General features: G+C 37.8%; 1 protein-coding gene across 1 annotated transcript in view; it reads left to right on the top strand.

The window, feature by feature from the left end:
• The window catches only part of trmt44 (tRNA methyltransferase 44 homolog), a 37,901-nt gene extending 21,992 nt beyond the window's left edge, over window positions 1-15,909 (top strand). Inside the window, exons 10-11 of the mRNA XM_061709624.1 lie at window positions 9,248-9,364; window positions 14,610-15,909. Of these exons, the coding sequence (XP_061565608.1) occupies window positions 9,248-9,364; window positions 14,610-14,842 (350 nt within the window). The 3' untranslated portion in view covers window positions 14,843-15,909. The remainder of the gene's footprint in view (window positions 1-9,247; window positions 9,365-14,609) is intronic.
• The last annotated feature ends 435 nt before the right edge of the window (window positions 15,910-16,344 follow it).

Raw genomic sequence — 16,344 nt, 5'->3', positions numbered from 1 at the left:
TTGACATTTCGACTTTTTTCTGGACATTTCGACTTTTTTCTTGAAGTGCATAACGAAAAAAAATCTCCCCCCAGTTATAACTAATATAGCTACATGCAGCATGTGTTGCCTTCCTTCTAAGGCTTATACAAGACGGCTCCAGACATATTTGTTTTTTGTGTTTTTGGTCCATTATGGCTCTTTCAACATTTTGGGTTGCTGACCCCTGGTCTAGAATGATAAGAAGAAATGTACAGTTTATACCAACACAAGGCAAGTTGTCCTCACCTCTTTGAAATGTTTGCAATTTTGTTCAACATATGAAACCTTTTCATTATTATTGTCGCGGTAAAGTGGTTTATTTAAGGTGACGAGCATTACTTTTCTGTATTAACAGGCGCTATCCTGTCTGTTTATCTATAACTCATAGAGTGGAGGATTTTGTGTGGTTGCGTTGGCGTAAAGTGACCAGCCCTGGCCACTCATGCAGTTTCAAAGTGAAAGTATTACAACAGGAAATATGAGGGAGGGAAAGAAAAGCTGCCTCTTTGGTGACAGAAACGTGTGGGTTGTTAAAGTGGTTGTGTTCCACTTTCTTTTAGTTTTTTTCATACAGACTTTTGAGTTTAATCTACAATGGTTAAAGAAATGGCCAAATAGTGTGCGTAATGCTGGATGGAAACATTTGTTTTGATGAATTGATCATGTCACTCACATAGGGCTGCAACTAGCGACTATTTTAATAGTCGACTAGTCACCGACTATTGAAACGATTAGTCGACTAATCGGATAATTAGTCATTTTTTTAAAAATTTAGTATGAGGTTGCTTTAATTATGTGGCAAATTATAATAAACACCAGAAAGATGGCACTAGAGCCCTGCTATAGCGGGACTGGTTTCTTCATCCTGCTCCCGCTGCATTTCTGACCGTTACCGCCTGCAACGTGTGCGTTCCACTCCCGCCCCTCCCGCAAAACTCATGAATTCATGCCTGCACGGCGCACAATAAAGATGCATTGATTTAGTGTCTTCTCCCGTCCCGCAAGAGAAAAGTCCAGACAAATCTATCTGATTTAATGTTAACATGATCATTGTGGATTTGATGGATAATTGACAGTTCATAGGCACCTGACTGAAAGTTAGATGCAAATCCTTCATTGTCATCATCACACAAGCCTTTTTTCGCCTTTCGCGCTGCATCAATTATGTGATTGAGGTTATAGTAACGAGTAGGCTGTGAGTGGCTCAAATAATACTAATAAATAACATAAAATAAACAAAGTTTAGAATGAAACAAATTAATTTAATAAATGAATCGCTTGGGTATTACATTGCTGTGGAGGGAGAGAATGTTTCTGACTGACTGCGGTCCCGTGCGTCTCTCTTCCAAGATGCTCCACAGACACTAAACGCAGTTTCTCCAAATATCTGACTTAATTTAATACTTTGTCAGGCATAACGTTAAAGCTTTCTTTTAAAGCCAAAATACGCTTAATATCTTACTAAAGGCGAGTCCGTTTCGTTCAACACTCCGACGTGCTTTCTCTTCAAATGCATTACTGACGTGCTCCCGTGAAAAGCAACGTCGGCTTTGCAAACCTTGCAAGTCATCTTTTTATTCACCGTATCGAGGCTAAAATGCCCCCAAACTTTTTATTTATTTTTTATCAAAGTTTTATTACCCGCAGCTGCGCTCAGACGCTGCCGTGCATGCGCGACTCGACAGATTGTATTGAAGTAAGACGCCTCACTCCGTTGGAAAAACACGTCTGGCGACTATGCTCGACAATGGAATTCATTGTCGACAATTTTGATTATCGATTTTTGTCGACAACGTCGACGAATCGTTGCAGCCCACATGATTATCTGTTTCTGACTCTGAGAAAAATAAAGTAGTTTTATTTTTTGGGATTAGTGTTGACCACACAGTAGGAATGGGTGATATTTTACCGTTCACGATAAACCGTCAAAAAAATTCCCCACGGTAAGAATTTGTCATCTCGTGGTAAAAATGATAAAATCCCATTGATGATGTTTTTGTGTAAAACTGATTTATAGTTCTGCGTTAAATCCACGCACAACGTACGTGAAGGAAGGAAGGAAGGAAGGAAGGAAGGAAGGAAGGAAGGAAGGAAGGAAGGAAGGAAGGAAGGAAGGAAGGAAGGAAGGAAGGAAGGAAGGAAGGAAGGAAGGAAGGAAGGAAGGAAGGAAGGAAGGAAGGAAGGAAGGAAGGAAGGAAGGAAGGAAGGAAGGAAGGAAGGAAGGAAGGAAGGAAGGCGACAGAAAGAAAGGAAGGAAGGAAGGAAGGAAGGAGACAGAAAGAAAGGAAGGAAGGAAGGAAGGAAGGAGACAGAAAGAAAGGAAGGAAGGAGACAGAAAGAAAGAAAGGAAGGAAGAAAGGAAGGAAGGAAGGAAGGAGACAGAAAGAAAGGAAGGAAGGAAGGAAGGAAGGAAGGAAGGAAGGAAGGAAGGAAGGAAGGAAGGAAGGAGACAGAAAGAAAGAAAGGAAGGAAGGAAGGAAGGAAGGAGACAGAAAGAAAGAAAGGAAGGAAGGAAGAAAGGAAGGAAGGAGACAGAAAGAAAGGAAGGAAGGAAGGAAGGAAGGAAGGAAGATCAATATAATTGGTGTAGTTTAGTAGTATTTAGTATCTTTTAGAGCAGTGTTTTGGCTCCAAAGACTGAATGTGGTGATAGATTTATAGTTGAAAAGGTGGAGTTGAATTGGTATTTTTTTTATCGTCATTTTTATCGTTATCGGGATAAATGCCAGAAATGATCGTGATACATTTTTTAGTCCATACCGCCCATCCCTACCACACAGCAAAGCAGAGCTCCAGCAGACCCGTGTGGCCCTGAATAAAGATGGATGGATTTGATCAGATATTGTTGTTGGTGGGTTTTTCCTGTGCGGGGGGAGGTATAGATGTAACCTCTCACCACAAAAAAAAAAACTGGATCTCTCCTCACATTTTCTGTCAGCACCTTAAAATATATTTTTAGCTGCCTTGTGGCAGCTTCTCTCCTCTCATCTAATCCCTCCCCTTCATTACCCGGCGTAACCCCTCCACTCTCTCGTCACCCACCTGTCCCGCCGCAGCATCTGTCAGCGGCCCCTCCTGGAACCCAGCGACGCCACTTTGAACCGCGTGGCTCGCCCTCCGGCTGACTCTCCCAGCTCTGCACGGTTCAAAGGCTGCCACACACAAAGTTCCCCTCACACACCGCCCACATGCCACCTTTGTTAACCCCCCCCCCCTCCCCGACACGCACACACTTTTATATTAACACAGAGATGGCAAGGACTCTGATTAAAACAGAAGATTCTCCGTCATGGTGCCAGCTCTGAAATGAAACAGAGAATATGAGAGAGAGAGAGAGGGAACGGAGGAGGACGGTGAGTGTAGGGATGACGGGATGAATAATGCACCACTGTCTCTATGATTTATGTATGAGTATGCATTTGTATCGAGGTATTCCACCAGTTATCTAATGTGTGAGAGCAAAGAGTAAATTCAGTTTTTATGGAATAGGGTCTTTAAAGACTCGCCGTATCTTGTTTGATGTGTTTTCCATATTTCATGTAATTGGTTGTACGGCCTTCTGGTGTTGGTCCAAGTTCAAACTTTTTTCTTATTTCATTTTTCTAGTACAAATAAAACACGGCACACTAAACTAACAGGAACAAACCAGTGTCTGCAGTAAATAAAAAAAACACGCCATTGCTCATATGAACCTGTGGATTTTACTCTTCTGCTCTTGGATTTATAGATTTCTCCACATGAGGAATTGATACTTTAAAGATCCAGTTTTAATCATTGAGGTCAGTTTATTGGCGTTAATGTCATATGATATACACAATGTTTCTATTAGTTTAGAACAGGGGTCATCAACCCGCGGCTCTAGAGCCGCATGCGGCTCTCTAGCGCCGCCCTAGTGGCTCCTGGAGCTTTTTCAAAAATGTTTGACCTTTTTTTTCCTTTTTTTCTTTTTTTTCCTTTTTCTTTTTTCCTTTTTTTCTTCTTTTTTTCTTCTTTTTCCCTTTTTTTCTTCCTTTTTCCTTTCCTTTTTAATCTCGACATTTCGACTTTTATTTCGAAAATTTTTGACTTTTTTCTCGACATTTCGACTTTTTTGTCAACATTTCAACTTTTTTCTCGAGATTGTACTTCAACATTAATCTCAACATTTCGACTTTTTTCTCAACATTTTGACTTTTTTCTCAACATTTTGACTTTTTTCTCAACATTTTGACTTTTTTCTCGACATTTTGACTGTTTTCTCAAGATTGTATTTCAACATTAATCTTGACATTTCAACATTTTTCTCGAAATTTCGACTTTTTTCTCGACATTTTGACTTTTGTCTCGAAGTGCATAATGAAAAAAAATCTCCCCCCAGTTATAACTAATATAGATACATGCAGCATGTGTTGCCTTCAACAGGAATTGATCAAATGATCAGAATGATTTGTTGTATACTATATGTTCATCTCACTGACCTCTTTTAGTCTCTTAGCATGTCAGAAATGTGTATAGCTTTTACAGTCTTACTTTAATACTAATTTTAGTAACGGTTTCCCCTCTTAGACTATGTTACATAACGCCTGTGGTCTTCATCAAACTGTTTTTTTTAAGCAGTCTGGCACATTTTGGAAATAGACGCCCCCCCAAGTTTATATCTCTTGAAGCGTCTTTGAGTATTTCGTAGGAAACGGTGTCTTAAAAATGATACCCAGCCGTGATGCTGTTTATATCAGGTGATTTCAGAGAACTAAACTTGGAACGAGCCTCACAAATGATGTGTGAATCACATGCTGCCTACTGTAACTTTGAAGAGAGTTACTAATTAATGCATGCAGCACTGGCCGGGCTCACGTTGTTATGTATTCATGCTCAGAATTAAAGGTGAATATTAAGCAGGCTGTTCTTTCTGCATCACTAAATGCTAACTCTGTGCATTGACTGTTGACCAACAAAAGGTGTTTCAGAAAACTGAACTAAAGATGTGCTTTAAAATTGAATATTAGCTGGTTTTAGGATATTTTTTAAATGTCCGAAAATTGTGTTCATCTTTTAAAACATTGGCATTATACTGTATATCTCCTTTTAACATAGTTAATATATGCTTGGAGAGTGACGGGGTGAGGTAATTAGAGCTTATTCATGGCAGCATGTAGGTATAATCTTGTGTGCATGTCTTTAGTTACAGTCCTAATCAAAAAAGGAAAGAGTTGGTGATGCGTGGGAATTTTGAAAATACACAACCTAATTGCTCAGTTCCTTCCTCTAGCTCATATAAGATAAGAATCACACCTCCAGAAATATGTACAGAGTGATGGAAGAGGTACAGAAGAGTATCAGGGCCATGCAGGAGAAAAGATATTTGAGAGGGGAAGATTTTCTTTTTATTGTGCACTTCGAATAAAAGTTGAAATGTCGAGAAAAAAGTCAAAATGTCGAAATAAAATTTCAACAATAAAAAAATTCTGCCTTTTTTCTCAACATTTCAACTTTATTCACGAAATTTTGACTTTTTTCTCGACATTTCGACTTTTTTCTCGACATTTCGACTTTTTTCTCGAAATTGTACTTCAACATTAATCTCGACATTTCGACTTTTTTCTCGAAATTTTGACTTTTTTCTCGACATTTCGACTTTTTTCTCACCATTTCGACTTTTTTCTCGAAATTGTACTTCAACATTAATCTCGACATTTTGACTTTTTTCTCGACATTTCGACTTTTTTCTCGAAATTGTACTTCAACATTAATCTCAACATTTCGACTTTTTTCTCGACATTTCGACTTTTTTCTCAACATTTCGACTTTTTTCTCGAAATTTTACTTCAACATTAATCTCAACATTTCGACTTTTTTCTCGACATTTCGACTTTTTTCTCGAAATGCACAATTAAAAATCTTCCCCTCTGAAATATTTTTTTCTCCTGCATCAGCATGGCCCTAATACTCTTCCGTAAAGAGGCGACCTTGCCTTGCCTTGCATTTATAATTAACATTTCTATTTAAAACATTTTTTCTGTGTTTTATTTCATTTGTCAGGGATCAACGGGTTAAACCACCTGTGAATATCCCACTTGTTTGTACATAGCATTACTTTAATGTTCAACATCTTTCCAGTTTATGGACGCAATTTGGAAAATGGTCTAAAATTTCCAAACCTCATTTCACCTGAAGCTTTTGTAGCTGAAGGTCATTTTAACTTCCATTTCTATTTAGTTGTCAGATCATTCAATTTTGTGCTCTTGAGCTTTTTTATTTTTTATTTTTTATGTGGATCGGCTTAAGCGTCGAAAAATAATCTCCCACAAAATGTACAATCATTGCTGGCCTTCTTTTGCCCGAGGGACATTCGACCTTAAACGGGTCCATGTGAGCAATTAAGCCCAGCCATTAATGATCGTCTGCACCTGGTCCCAGTCCCAGCAACGTCTCCTGCCGTAGAACCGGCCCGTGTCATTAATCTCCATTTACATCCTAAGCAGTAAAGGGCAGCTCTAAACAGTGTATTGATATTATATTAAAGCCTGGAGCTCCCTGGCGTCTGAGCGCTGGGATGGAAGTCTGCCCAGTTTCACACTCGTTAGCACAGGACTGCTCTGCTTTGGCTTTACTGTCTGTGAATGTGGGAGTGTGTTGATTATTTCAGGGATTATCTCAGCAATGACCAACTAAAATTAGGATGCATTTAAGTGGACAATATGTTGTTGTTTTCCGATGGTTTCCAGTAGCAGAGAATCAATTTTTTTTACACAATACGAAAACCTTCATAGCTTAGATGTTGTTGTTCAAACTAGGGCTGGGGATCGATTCAAATGTCAAGAATCGATTTGATTCCGATTCTTAAGATTCAGAATCGATTATCAAGATTTGATTTGATTCGATTCAATTCTGATATTGATTTGGGTTAGTGTTATTAAAACTGTTTTTTGAGCTGTTGCATGAATTATATGACTGTAGTTATGCAAAATATTACTACTAGTATTTTATTGAGATTAAACATCAAGTATTGGCAGCTAATGATGCTGTAAGGACCAATCAGCTCCCAGAATGCTGATAGAACTGCTTTCAGAAACATCATGTGGGTCAGAATTACCAAACAGATCCAGGGAGGAAACAGAGACGGATGAAATCGCTTTTATTTTTTCCCACATTCCGTTTTTATTTGTTCCTTTTTCGGTCTATTTTGGTTTTTAATTTTTGAGAATTTGGTTTTTATCATTTTTTGCAAATGTAACCCCAAGACAGTATATAAAGTAATGAAATATAGACAATTTATGCAATTATAACCTAACACTTTGTTTTCATACCTTTAAACATATTTAAAGGCAAAAACATGGCACCAGTTATTAACATGTCCAACAAAACATTCCTTTTTTGGGGATAAACAAAAAATAACCAAAAGTTGTAATGTAATGATGAAAAAAAAAATACATAAATAAATAAAAGAAACCCCCCCCCCCAAAAAAAAAAAATTAAAAAAAAATCGATCTTTAGACATATGAATCGATATTTAGGAATTAATATGAGAATCGATTTAGAATTGGGAAATCTATTTTTTTCAACACAGGCCTAGTTCAAATACTCAGAAATTGCAACCGTTATAGCTGAATTTGCATGAGAAGCACAGACTGTTGCATATTTGGTAATCTGAACAGCGGTTGCATGAGGTGCCGCCAGAGATTTGGTGAAAAGACTGTATTTACGTATCAGCAGATTAAGGTCAAATAAAGTTATGAAAGAGCAGAAGGAGCAAATGTATCATGCGTTGTGCGTCTCTGTGCGATATGTCAGAGGAAAGAGGAGGAGGATTGTCATTCGTATGGACCAAAGGTCAGCCCTGATTGAATTCTCTTTGGCCTGGGAAAAGGGCAAAGCCGCAAATACCAAAAAAAACCTCATGAAACAAAGTTCAACGTGGAACGCTGAATCTGCTGAACGTGGAGCTTAGAACTTCTGACAACTTGAAAGTCTCCCGTTTGTCCTTTTTTTTTTTTTCTTCTATTAAAATCCATGTTCCAGCAGAAGAGGCAACAACGCTGAGTCATGCTCTAAAATGGCCTTTGGGAGAGGCAGTGGTGAAATGCATGCTGGTCCTTGTGGCAGCTTGTTGGAGCAGCTTTAATTGAACACACTTCAGAGCACCGATAAACACCCAAAGACTGGAGATTTTCTTTTCTCTCTCTCCCTTGTAAAGTGGTGTGTGTGCAGCATCTATCGCTTTATGCCGAGAGCGTTTAAGATAGGCCTGTGTTGAAAAAAAATCGATTTCCCAATTCTAAATCTATTCTCATATTAATTCCTAAAAATCGATTCATATGTCTAAACATCGATTTTTTTTTATTTATTTATTTATTTTTTTTATTTATTTACCTATGTATTTTTTTTTTTTTTTTTTTTTACAACTTACAACTTTTGGTTATTTTTTTGTTTATCCCCAAAAAAGGAATGTTTTGTTGGAAAAGAATAACTGGTGCCATGTTTTTGCCTTTAAATATCTTTAAAGGTATGAAAACATTAAAGTGTTAGGTTATAATTGCATAAATTGTCTATATTTCATTACTTTATATACTGTCTTGGCGTTATATTTGCAAAAAATGCTGAAAACCAAATGCTCAAAAATTTAAAACCAAAATATACTGAAAATTGAACAAATAAAAACGGAATGTGGGAAAAAATAAAACCGATTTCATCCGTCTCTGTTTCCTCCCTGGATCTGTTTGATAATTCTGACCCACATGATGTTTCTGAAAGCAGTTCTATCAGCATTCTGGGAGCTGATTGGTCCTTACAGCATCATTAGCTGCTAATACTTGTTGTTGAATCTCAATATAATACTAGTAGTAATATTTTGCATAACTACAGTCATATAATTCATGCAACAGCTCCAAAAACTGTTTTAATAACACTAACCCAAATCAATATCGGAATCGAATCGAATCTTGATAATCGATTCTGAATCTTAAGAATCGGAATCAAATCAATTCTTGACATTTGAATCGATCCCTAGCCCTAGTTTCAGACACAAGCGAAGGCAGTGCCGCTCTCAGATACGCTGGCAGCATTGACTCAAGCCCGTCCACTCTATTGGCTGCTTCTTTCTTAGTCAGAGCGGATTACAATTATTCCTGTGCATGCCTGAAGCGGTGTGTTAAATTCATTGATGAATGTGGAAATCGATAGAGCTCTTCTGCTCCTTGTGTCTCCCATACCTTCTCAGCAGTTCCCCCCTCTGCTCTCTTTGATCCAGGCAGCCTGTCTGTGAGCGACGTCGCCGCGCTGCTGGAGCAGGAAACTTTGCAGCTGCTGAAGAAAGAGTGTGGAGGCCTCCAGACGCTGCTCAAGAACAACCATCAAGTGTTTAGAGGTATCTGCACGGCCACTTCTCTACGTCCTTTAAAGGAGCTTGAGGCAGGATTGAGGCAGGATTTATGAAAAAAATGTGTATACGTTTTAAATTTTCTAGTAATAATGTCAGATGAAGCGTTCCAAACCAAAAAGAATGTTTCCTCTAGTGTATCTCTCCTTTGCCTTGAACAGGCTGTGTGCTGCAAAATGTGCTGCAATTATGGGGCCGAATTTCCCGCGCTGTCCTGCAGATGTGACGTCACATGACGCTGCATGCACGTTCTCCCCGTTCTCCCGTGCCGGCTTCGCTGTTGGCTGCAGTACCCCCAACGGCCTTCGTGGTGAAGGGTGGCGCTAGAGAGTCTCATTTCTTAAAAGGAGCCTCATGCTCCTTTAAACCTGGTCCACATGAGTTGGGATGAGGGGCATGTAGCGCTTTTATTCTTATACCCTGACCCTGACTCTGACCATTATGAACCAACAAATAATCTCTTTATTAAATATAATACTCTAAAATTCCATGATAGTAGAGCAGAAAACTGTTTTATTTGCCTTTAAAGCCCAGCAGAAACTGCTTCCAAACTGCATTCAGGATTTGTTCCAAATAAAAGAAACCCGCTCTGACCTGAGGGGGAAACTCATGTTTGAGATGACGACAACAAGAACTAATATTAAAAAGAGATGGACATCAATTAAGGCTAGAGAAATATGGAATAGTTGTGACAACGACCTAAACATGTGCAGTTCTATCTACAAGTTTAAGAAAATGTTTAATGAAAATATTGTAAATAAATATAAAACACTATAACTATAAAGTAAAGTAACAAAAACAAAATTGAAACGTCAATTTTATATTTTGTCTTATTTATTTTTTGTCTTCCTTATGCATTGTTTGTTTCCACGGATTAATGCTAATGTTTCTGATTTAAGCTGATCACGAGAGAAAAAGGGTAGAAGCTTCGGCTTCAGCTGCACCTTTTCGGCAAAAGCAATGTTTATTTTATTTTTTCATTTTGTTTTGTAAAATAACTTGTACTTGTCGAAATAAAGACAATTAATTCATTAATTAATTCATACCCCATGAATAAATATCGGTAAACTTCTATATGAGATTAGAAAAAAAAACAAATTTTTATCCATTTTCTTTGATTTGATTTAGTAGAAATAATTTCAAAAGCTTTAATTTTACATTAAATATTTTTACATTTAAAAAAAGAAAAAAAAAAAAAAAAAAAAAAAGGGCATAAAATGGAAACAAAACCAACATCAACATTAAAACACCGGATCTGTTTCTACGTGAAACCAATAAAAACGTTTTCACATGATGATGATGATGATGATGATGATGATGATGATGATGATGAAGAAAGGTTCAAAAAGCATGTTGTCACTAACAGGTTTTCCCGGCGAGTCTTCCAGGTCGCGCTGGGACCGACTCTACATGTCAGGAGATAATTAAATGTGATAATAATAACCACCGTAAGAAACTGTAGTGTTTCATGTTTGAGCAGCAGAACAGAAACTTGAAACACCAAGATGCAGATTGGGTCTTGGTGGAAGTCTCTTTACGTATGAAGGAGGATATTCAGTGCAGGAAAAAGGTAAAACTATGTGTGTTTGAGTGTTTTTGTTCTTGTGGGTGGACTGACACGATAACGACGAAATTTAATGAGCTGGAAACACAAGGTACCAGGGGAGAGAAGCTGTGCTCTCTGTTGAGGTCATCAATACACTAGAATACACACACATACACACGGCAAAAAACTAAATAAAACTATTGGATTTAACGAAGACAGCAGGCTAAAGGTTCCCATCGGAAAAGCAGTGTTAAATAACAGCAGTGATTAATATGTTCCAGCTGACGACAACATATTTAACCCTACGATGGCAGTGAAGAGTCTATTTTTGAGATTCCTGCTGTCGCTTGGTATCAGAATAAAGGTAACGCATGCAGGAATATGATGACGTCACAGATCCAGATCAGAGCAGGATAGTGGTGGACTCTTGAGTCCAGTTTTAATGTGTTCCTGAGTAGGCCTGTGTTGAAAAAAATCGATTTTCCGATTCTAAATCGATTCTCATATTAATTCCTAAAAATAGATTTGTATGTCTAAAGATCGATTTTTTTTCATTATTACATTTTCGCCCGGTGAACTTCAATCCCAGTAGTCACGTCATTTAATTCACTCATGCGCTGTTGAGCTGTTGCAATTCCTCTCTTTTTTTGCACTTCAAATGGATATTGAAAGGCATATTTGAGTTATTTATTTCTTAGTTATTTATTTCATACAAATAACTTTTGGAATTTTTTATGTTTATGCCCAAAGAAGGAGAAAATGAGAATAACTGGTGCCATGTTTTTGCCTTTAAATATATTTAAAAGTATGAAAACATCAAAGTTTTCAGTTATTATTGGTTTATATAGTTTCTTGGGGTTAAATATAAAATGCTAAAACTAAATTCTCAAAAAATGAAAAACCGAAAAAACACAGAAAATGGAAAAAATAAAAACGGAATGTGGCAACAAATAAAACCGATTTCATACGTCCATAACTCTGTTTGCTGCTCTGGATCTGTGTGATAATTCTGCCCCACGATGTTTCTGCAAAGCATTCTGGGAGGTGATTGGTCCTTACAGCATCATTAGCTGCCAATACTTGCTGTTGAATCTCAATATTCTGATTGGAACACCTTACAAAATACCCTTAAACATTCTGTTCTCACCTCCATCTCCACCTTCAAACTACATCTTTTATTGAGTACAACCGACTCCTGCACTTGCCTTTAGTCCTCCTTCATGCATACTGACTGTTTGAATTACTTGATTAATTGTTTTATCTTTTGTATTGTGTTTTTAATGTCTTTTTGTGTATTTATATAACTTTGTTCTTTTTCATCTTAGCTCCCTCCTCCCCTTACCCCCCTAGGCTGCACTTGAAAATAAGAAATTTGTTCTTAATTTGCTTGCCTGGTTAAATAAAGGAAATATATAATATAATACTAGTATTAATATGTTGCATAACTACAGTCATATAATTCAGGTAGCAGCTCAAAAAACAGTTTTAATAAAACTAACCAAAATCGACGTAGAATCAAATCGGATCGAATCAAATCCTGATAATCGATTCTGAATCTTAAAGGAACATGAGGCAGGATTGAGGCACGATTTTTTGAAATTTTTTTTTATATGTTTTAAGTTTTCTAGTAATAATGTCAGATGAAGCGTTCCAAACCAAAAAGAATGATTCCTCTAGTGTATCTCTCCTTTGCCTTGAACAGGCTGTGTGCTGCAAAATGTGCTGCAATTGTGACCGGAATTTCCCGCGCTGTCCTGTGGATGTGACGTCACATGACGCTGCATGCGCGTTCTCCCCGTTCTCCCGTGCCGGCTTCGCTGTTGGCTGCAGTACCCCCGACGGCCGTCGTGGTGAAGGGTGGCGCTAGAGAGTCTAATTTCTTAAAAGGAGCCTCAAGCTCCTTTAAAAATCAGAATTGAATCGATTTTTGACATTGGAATCGATCCCCAGCACTATTCCTGAGGGACTCATCAGGGTAAAAAGAGCTGTGTGAAACACCAACAGGCCTGCAGAGGTCAGCTGGTCACATGACCACGAGCAGCCATGCTGGTAGTCGCTGGACACCCAGAAGCTTGTGTGACTTTGCAGAAGTCTTTAAGGAGGGACTTCCTGTTCATTTTAATGAACTGTACCTGAAGCATTCTGGATCTATTTTTATGCTCTTGAGCCCTTTAGAACTGTTTCATGTATTTTTAAGAAAATGGGTGTACGGACCAATACGAAGAGCAACTGTGTATCAACAAAGGGGGTCCAGCTATGGAATAATTTAGAAAATGAACTAAAACTATGCACTACTGTAACCAAATTTAAAAATAAGTTCAAAAATAAAATATTAAATAAATATAAAACATTGATATTATAATAAATACCATGATAGTAGCAAATTGCATGGCCGCTCTCCGCAGCCGTTTAGCCGAGGAGTCTGTGAAGTAGCACCACATCATACCAGGTGCCCTGTAAGCCAACTTGGTATGTTAAAAATTTTTTTTTTTTTTTTTACACACCCTACTCTTAACCTCTGCTCTCTGCGCTGTACAGTCTCTTGCCAAGAACTACTTAATTTATCACTCCTTGCAATTTATAGTATGTTTTTTGTTTTGTTTTCATCCTTGTTCTTTTTTGTCTTTGCTTCTTGTCTAGATACCTCTGTTACTTGTCCAATATATCCATTCTTTTTCAATGTTTGAACTAGGGCTGGGCGATTTTGGACAAAAATAAAATCCCGATTTTTTTTTTTTTTTTCTCTGAAAACCCGATTTTCGATTTCGATTTTTTTTTTTGGTAAAACTACAAAACACAATGGAATAAATTGTTTCAAATATTTTATCTTTATTTTTAAATAAAAATAGCAAACAAATTTCCCTATTGGGAATGAAGTGCAATTGAAAGATACTGTAAATCCTCCTTGAGTTTAGTAAAGTGACAACATTTACAATTTTCATTTTAGACGCATGCAGCCAGCTGCAAAAAAGGAAAATCGATTTTCCGATTTTCCTTTTTTTCACATCGTCTTGATTAATAAATCCGATTTAGATTTAAAATCGATTAATCGCACAGCCCTAGTTTGAACCCAAATTTTTAGTTTTGTTTTGTATAAAACCTCCTGAGTCGAGGTTCATAAAAGGGTAGGCATAATAAGCCTTGGCTTCAGCCTATACCTTTTCGGTGCCATTTAATATATTGGACTTTTTTATGTTGTATCCAAATGGACCGAAATAAAAACTCAAAAAAAGAAAAAAAAAGTATAATTAAAAAGACCAGGATATCTCTTTTTCCACAGGTCTTCGTAGTAAAAACATAATATTAGGTGTCATGCTTTCTTCCAGCTCAAGGTCTTTTGTCTCGGTCTCTAATTTCCTGCAGTTTCCAGTGAAAAGTGGTATCAGAAAAACCTGGACTGGAAGCCTGGAAGTTGCACCCATGCAGCTTAAAAAAAACCAAAGACTAAAGTGTCTCACTGTCTGTTCGGATGATTCAACCAGTGCTGGAAGCCTCGGTACGCTACCACTCTTATCTATTATGGTCTGGTTGCAGGGAACAGACAGCTTGTTTACTTCTGGGAGCCGGCATGTCTGAAATAGCTCCTCTGCTCCGCTGCTATATAGGAAAAGATTTATTTGGAAATTTAGAGAGGAGTACTTTATTTTTAAAAGGCCTGGTTTCACCCTGGAACTTAATCTCTTTCAGTGGAAGGAGGGAGAGTCCGCCTCAGAGACTGGCGCGAGGAGACGTCCCGCAGAGCAGATAGTCGGAGGAAGCAAATCGCCCCCGGTGCCGTGAAAACTCGCCTCTGCTGGTTTGACGCCCACCACCCTCAGGGATGCCCCATGCACGCTCCAAACTGCGCTTTTGCTCACGGACCAGATGAACTCCGACCCTCCACCAGACCTTCAAAGACGATGAAGAACCGACTCTTTTGACTGGATCTTAATTCATTCATTTTATTTTAATTTTTTTTCACTTCTTGTTTAATTTGTGACTTGAGTGACATATTTCTAATTAAAAGGCCAAACCTTCACCTGCGGTTCAACCTGCTATAACAACAGCGGACGCGAAGGAACAGATCCACACCGTGAGGTTTATTGATGCATCATTTTACCACATATGAATGTTTTAAAAAAACACATATTGTCCCATTTTTTTGCACGAGTTGACCTCGTGTATTATGAAGTGTCCCTGCTTGCTGATCTTCCGGTTCACCTTCTGAAATTTCATTTCAGAGAGTTCCTTTGTCTGGCTCTCATCTATTTGAAAAGAAAATTTTCAATTATGAGATCAAATGTTTTCTTTATCTAAGACTGTCAATCACGATGCAGATTTTTTTCCCTCGTCCAGCTCTCAACTAATTTTCTTTTTTTATTCATCCTTTGCATAAAAACTCTAAAAGCATCTACATACTTAAAGTATTCACGTTTGTGCTTCACTCAGACATTTAATTCGGCACGCAGAGGAGGTTCCCAGACGAGGCAGCGGATAAAGGCCGAACTGTGTTGGAACAAAGTAAATGTTAGTGCTATGAATAATTTGTTGGCAGGATGTGGAAGGGTGAGCTGCGTGTCATCTCCCCGCGATGGCTGCCCTCTGCCACGTGCGTCTCCTAAGAGTTTGCCATCGCCGCGTGCCTCAGTGGTCAGAGACAGCAAAGATCTCCGAGGAACTGGAGCAGGGAGCTGGAAAAAGGGAAGAAACTAACAGCTCTGGGATTTGTTTGTTTACGTGACAGAATTCTCACACCATTAAAGTGACAACCGCTCAACATTGCAGATATAGACTAAGAAAGAAGATATTTTTGCCTTGCTAAGACTACCTTTTAGTTTTCTCTGAGGTTTTTTTTTTCATTCATTTAATTTTCTGGAAACAATAGAAATGTAGAATAGAATTTGAGCTATTACCAACTAATTTACTTGGCTGGGAAATGATCAAATGCAATCTCTCAACAACCTGCACACGTCTGAAGGGACATAGCAGTCTGATGAAGAGCAGATGACAATACAGGACTGTCTCAGAAAATAAGAATATTGTGATAAAGTCCTTTATTTTCTGTAATGCAAAATATGTGATACATTCTGTATTCATTACAAATCAACTGAAATATTGCAAGCCTTTTATTATTTTAATATTGCTGATCATGGCTTACAGTTTAAGAAAACTCAAATATCCTATCTCAAAAAATTTGAATATTCTGGGAATCTTAATCTTAAACTGTAAACCATAATCAGCAATGTTAAAATAATAAAAGGCTTGCAATATTTCAGTTGATTTGTAATGAATCCAGAATATATGACATTTTTCTTTTTTTTAATTGCATTACAGAAAATAAAGAACTTTATCACAATATTCAAATTTTCTGAGACAGTCCTGTAGGTTCCTGTAGTTCGGACTTTTTAAGAATCGTAAATGCACGTGTGGCCAGATGAGCTTG

This window comes from Cololabis saira, chromosome 20 (assembly GCF_033807715.1).
Source record: "Cololabis saira isolate AMF1-May2022 chromosome 20, fColSai1.1, whole genome shotgun sequence".
NCBI classification, from domain to species: Eukaryota; Metazoa; Chordata; class Actinopteri; order Beloniformes; family Belonidae; genus Cololabis; species Cololabis saira.
This window is presented reverse-complemented; position numbering and strand designations above follow the sequence as displayed.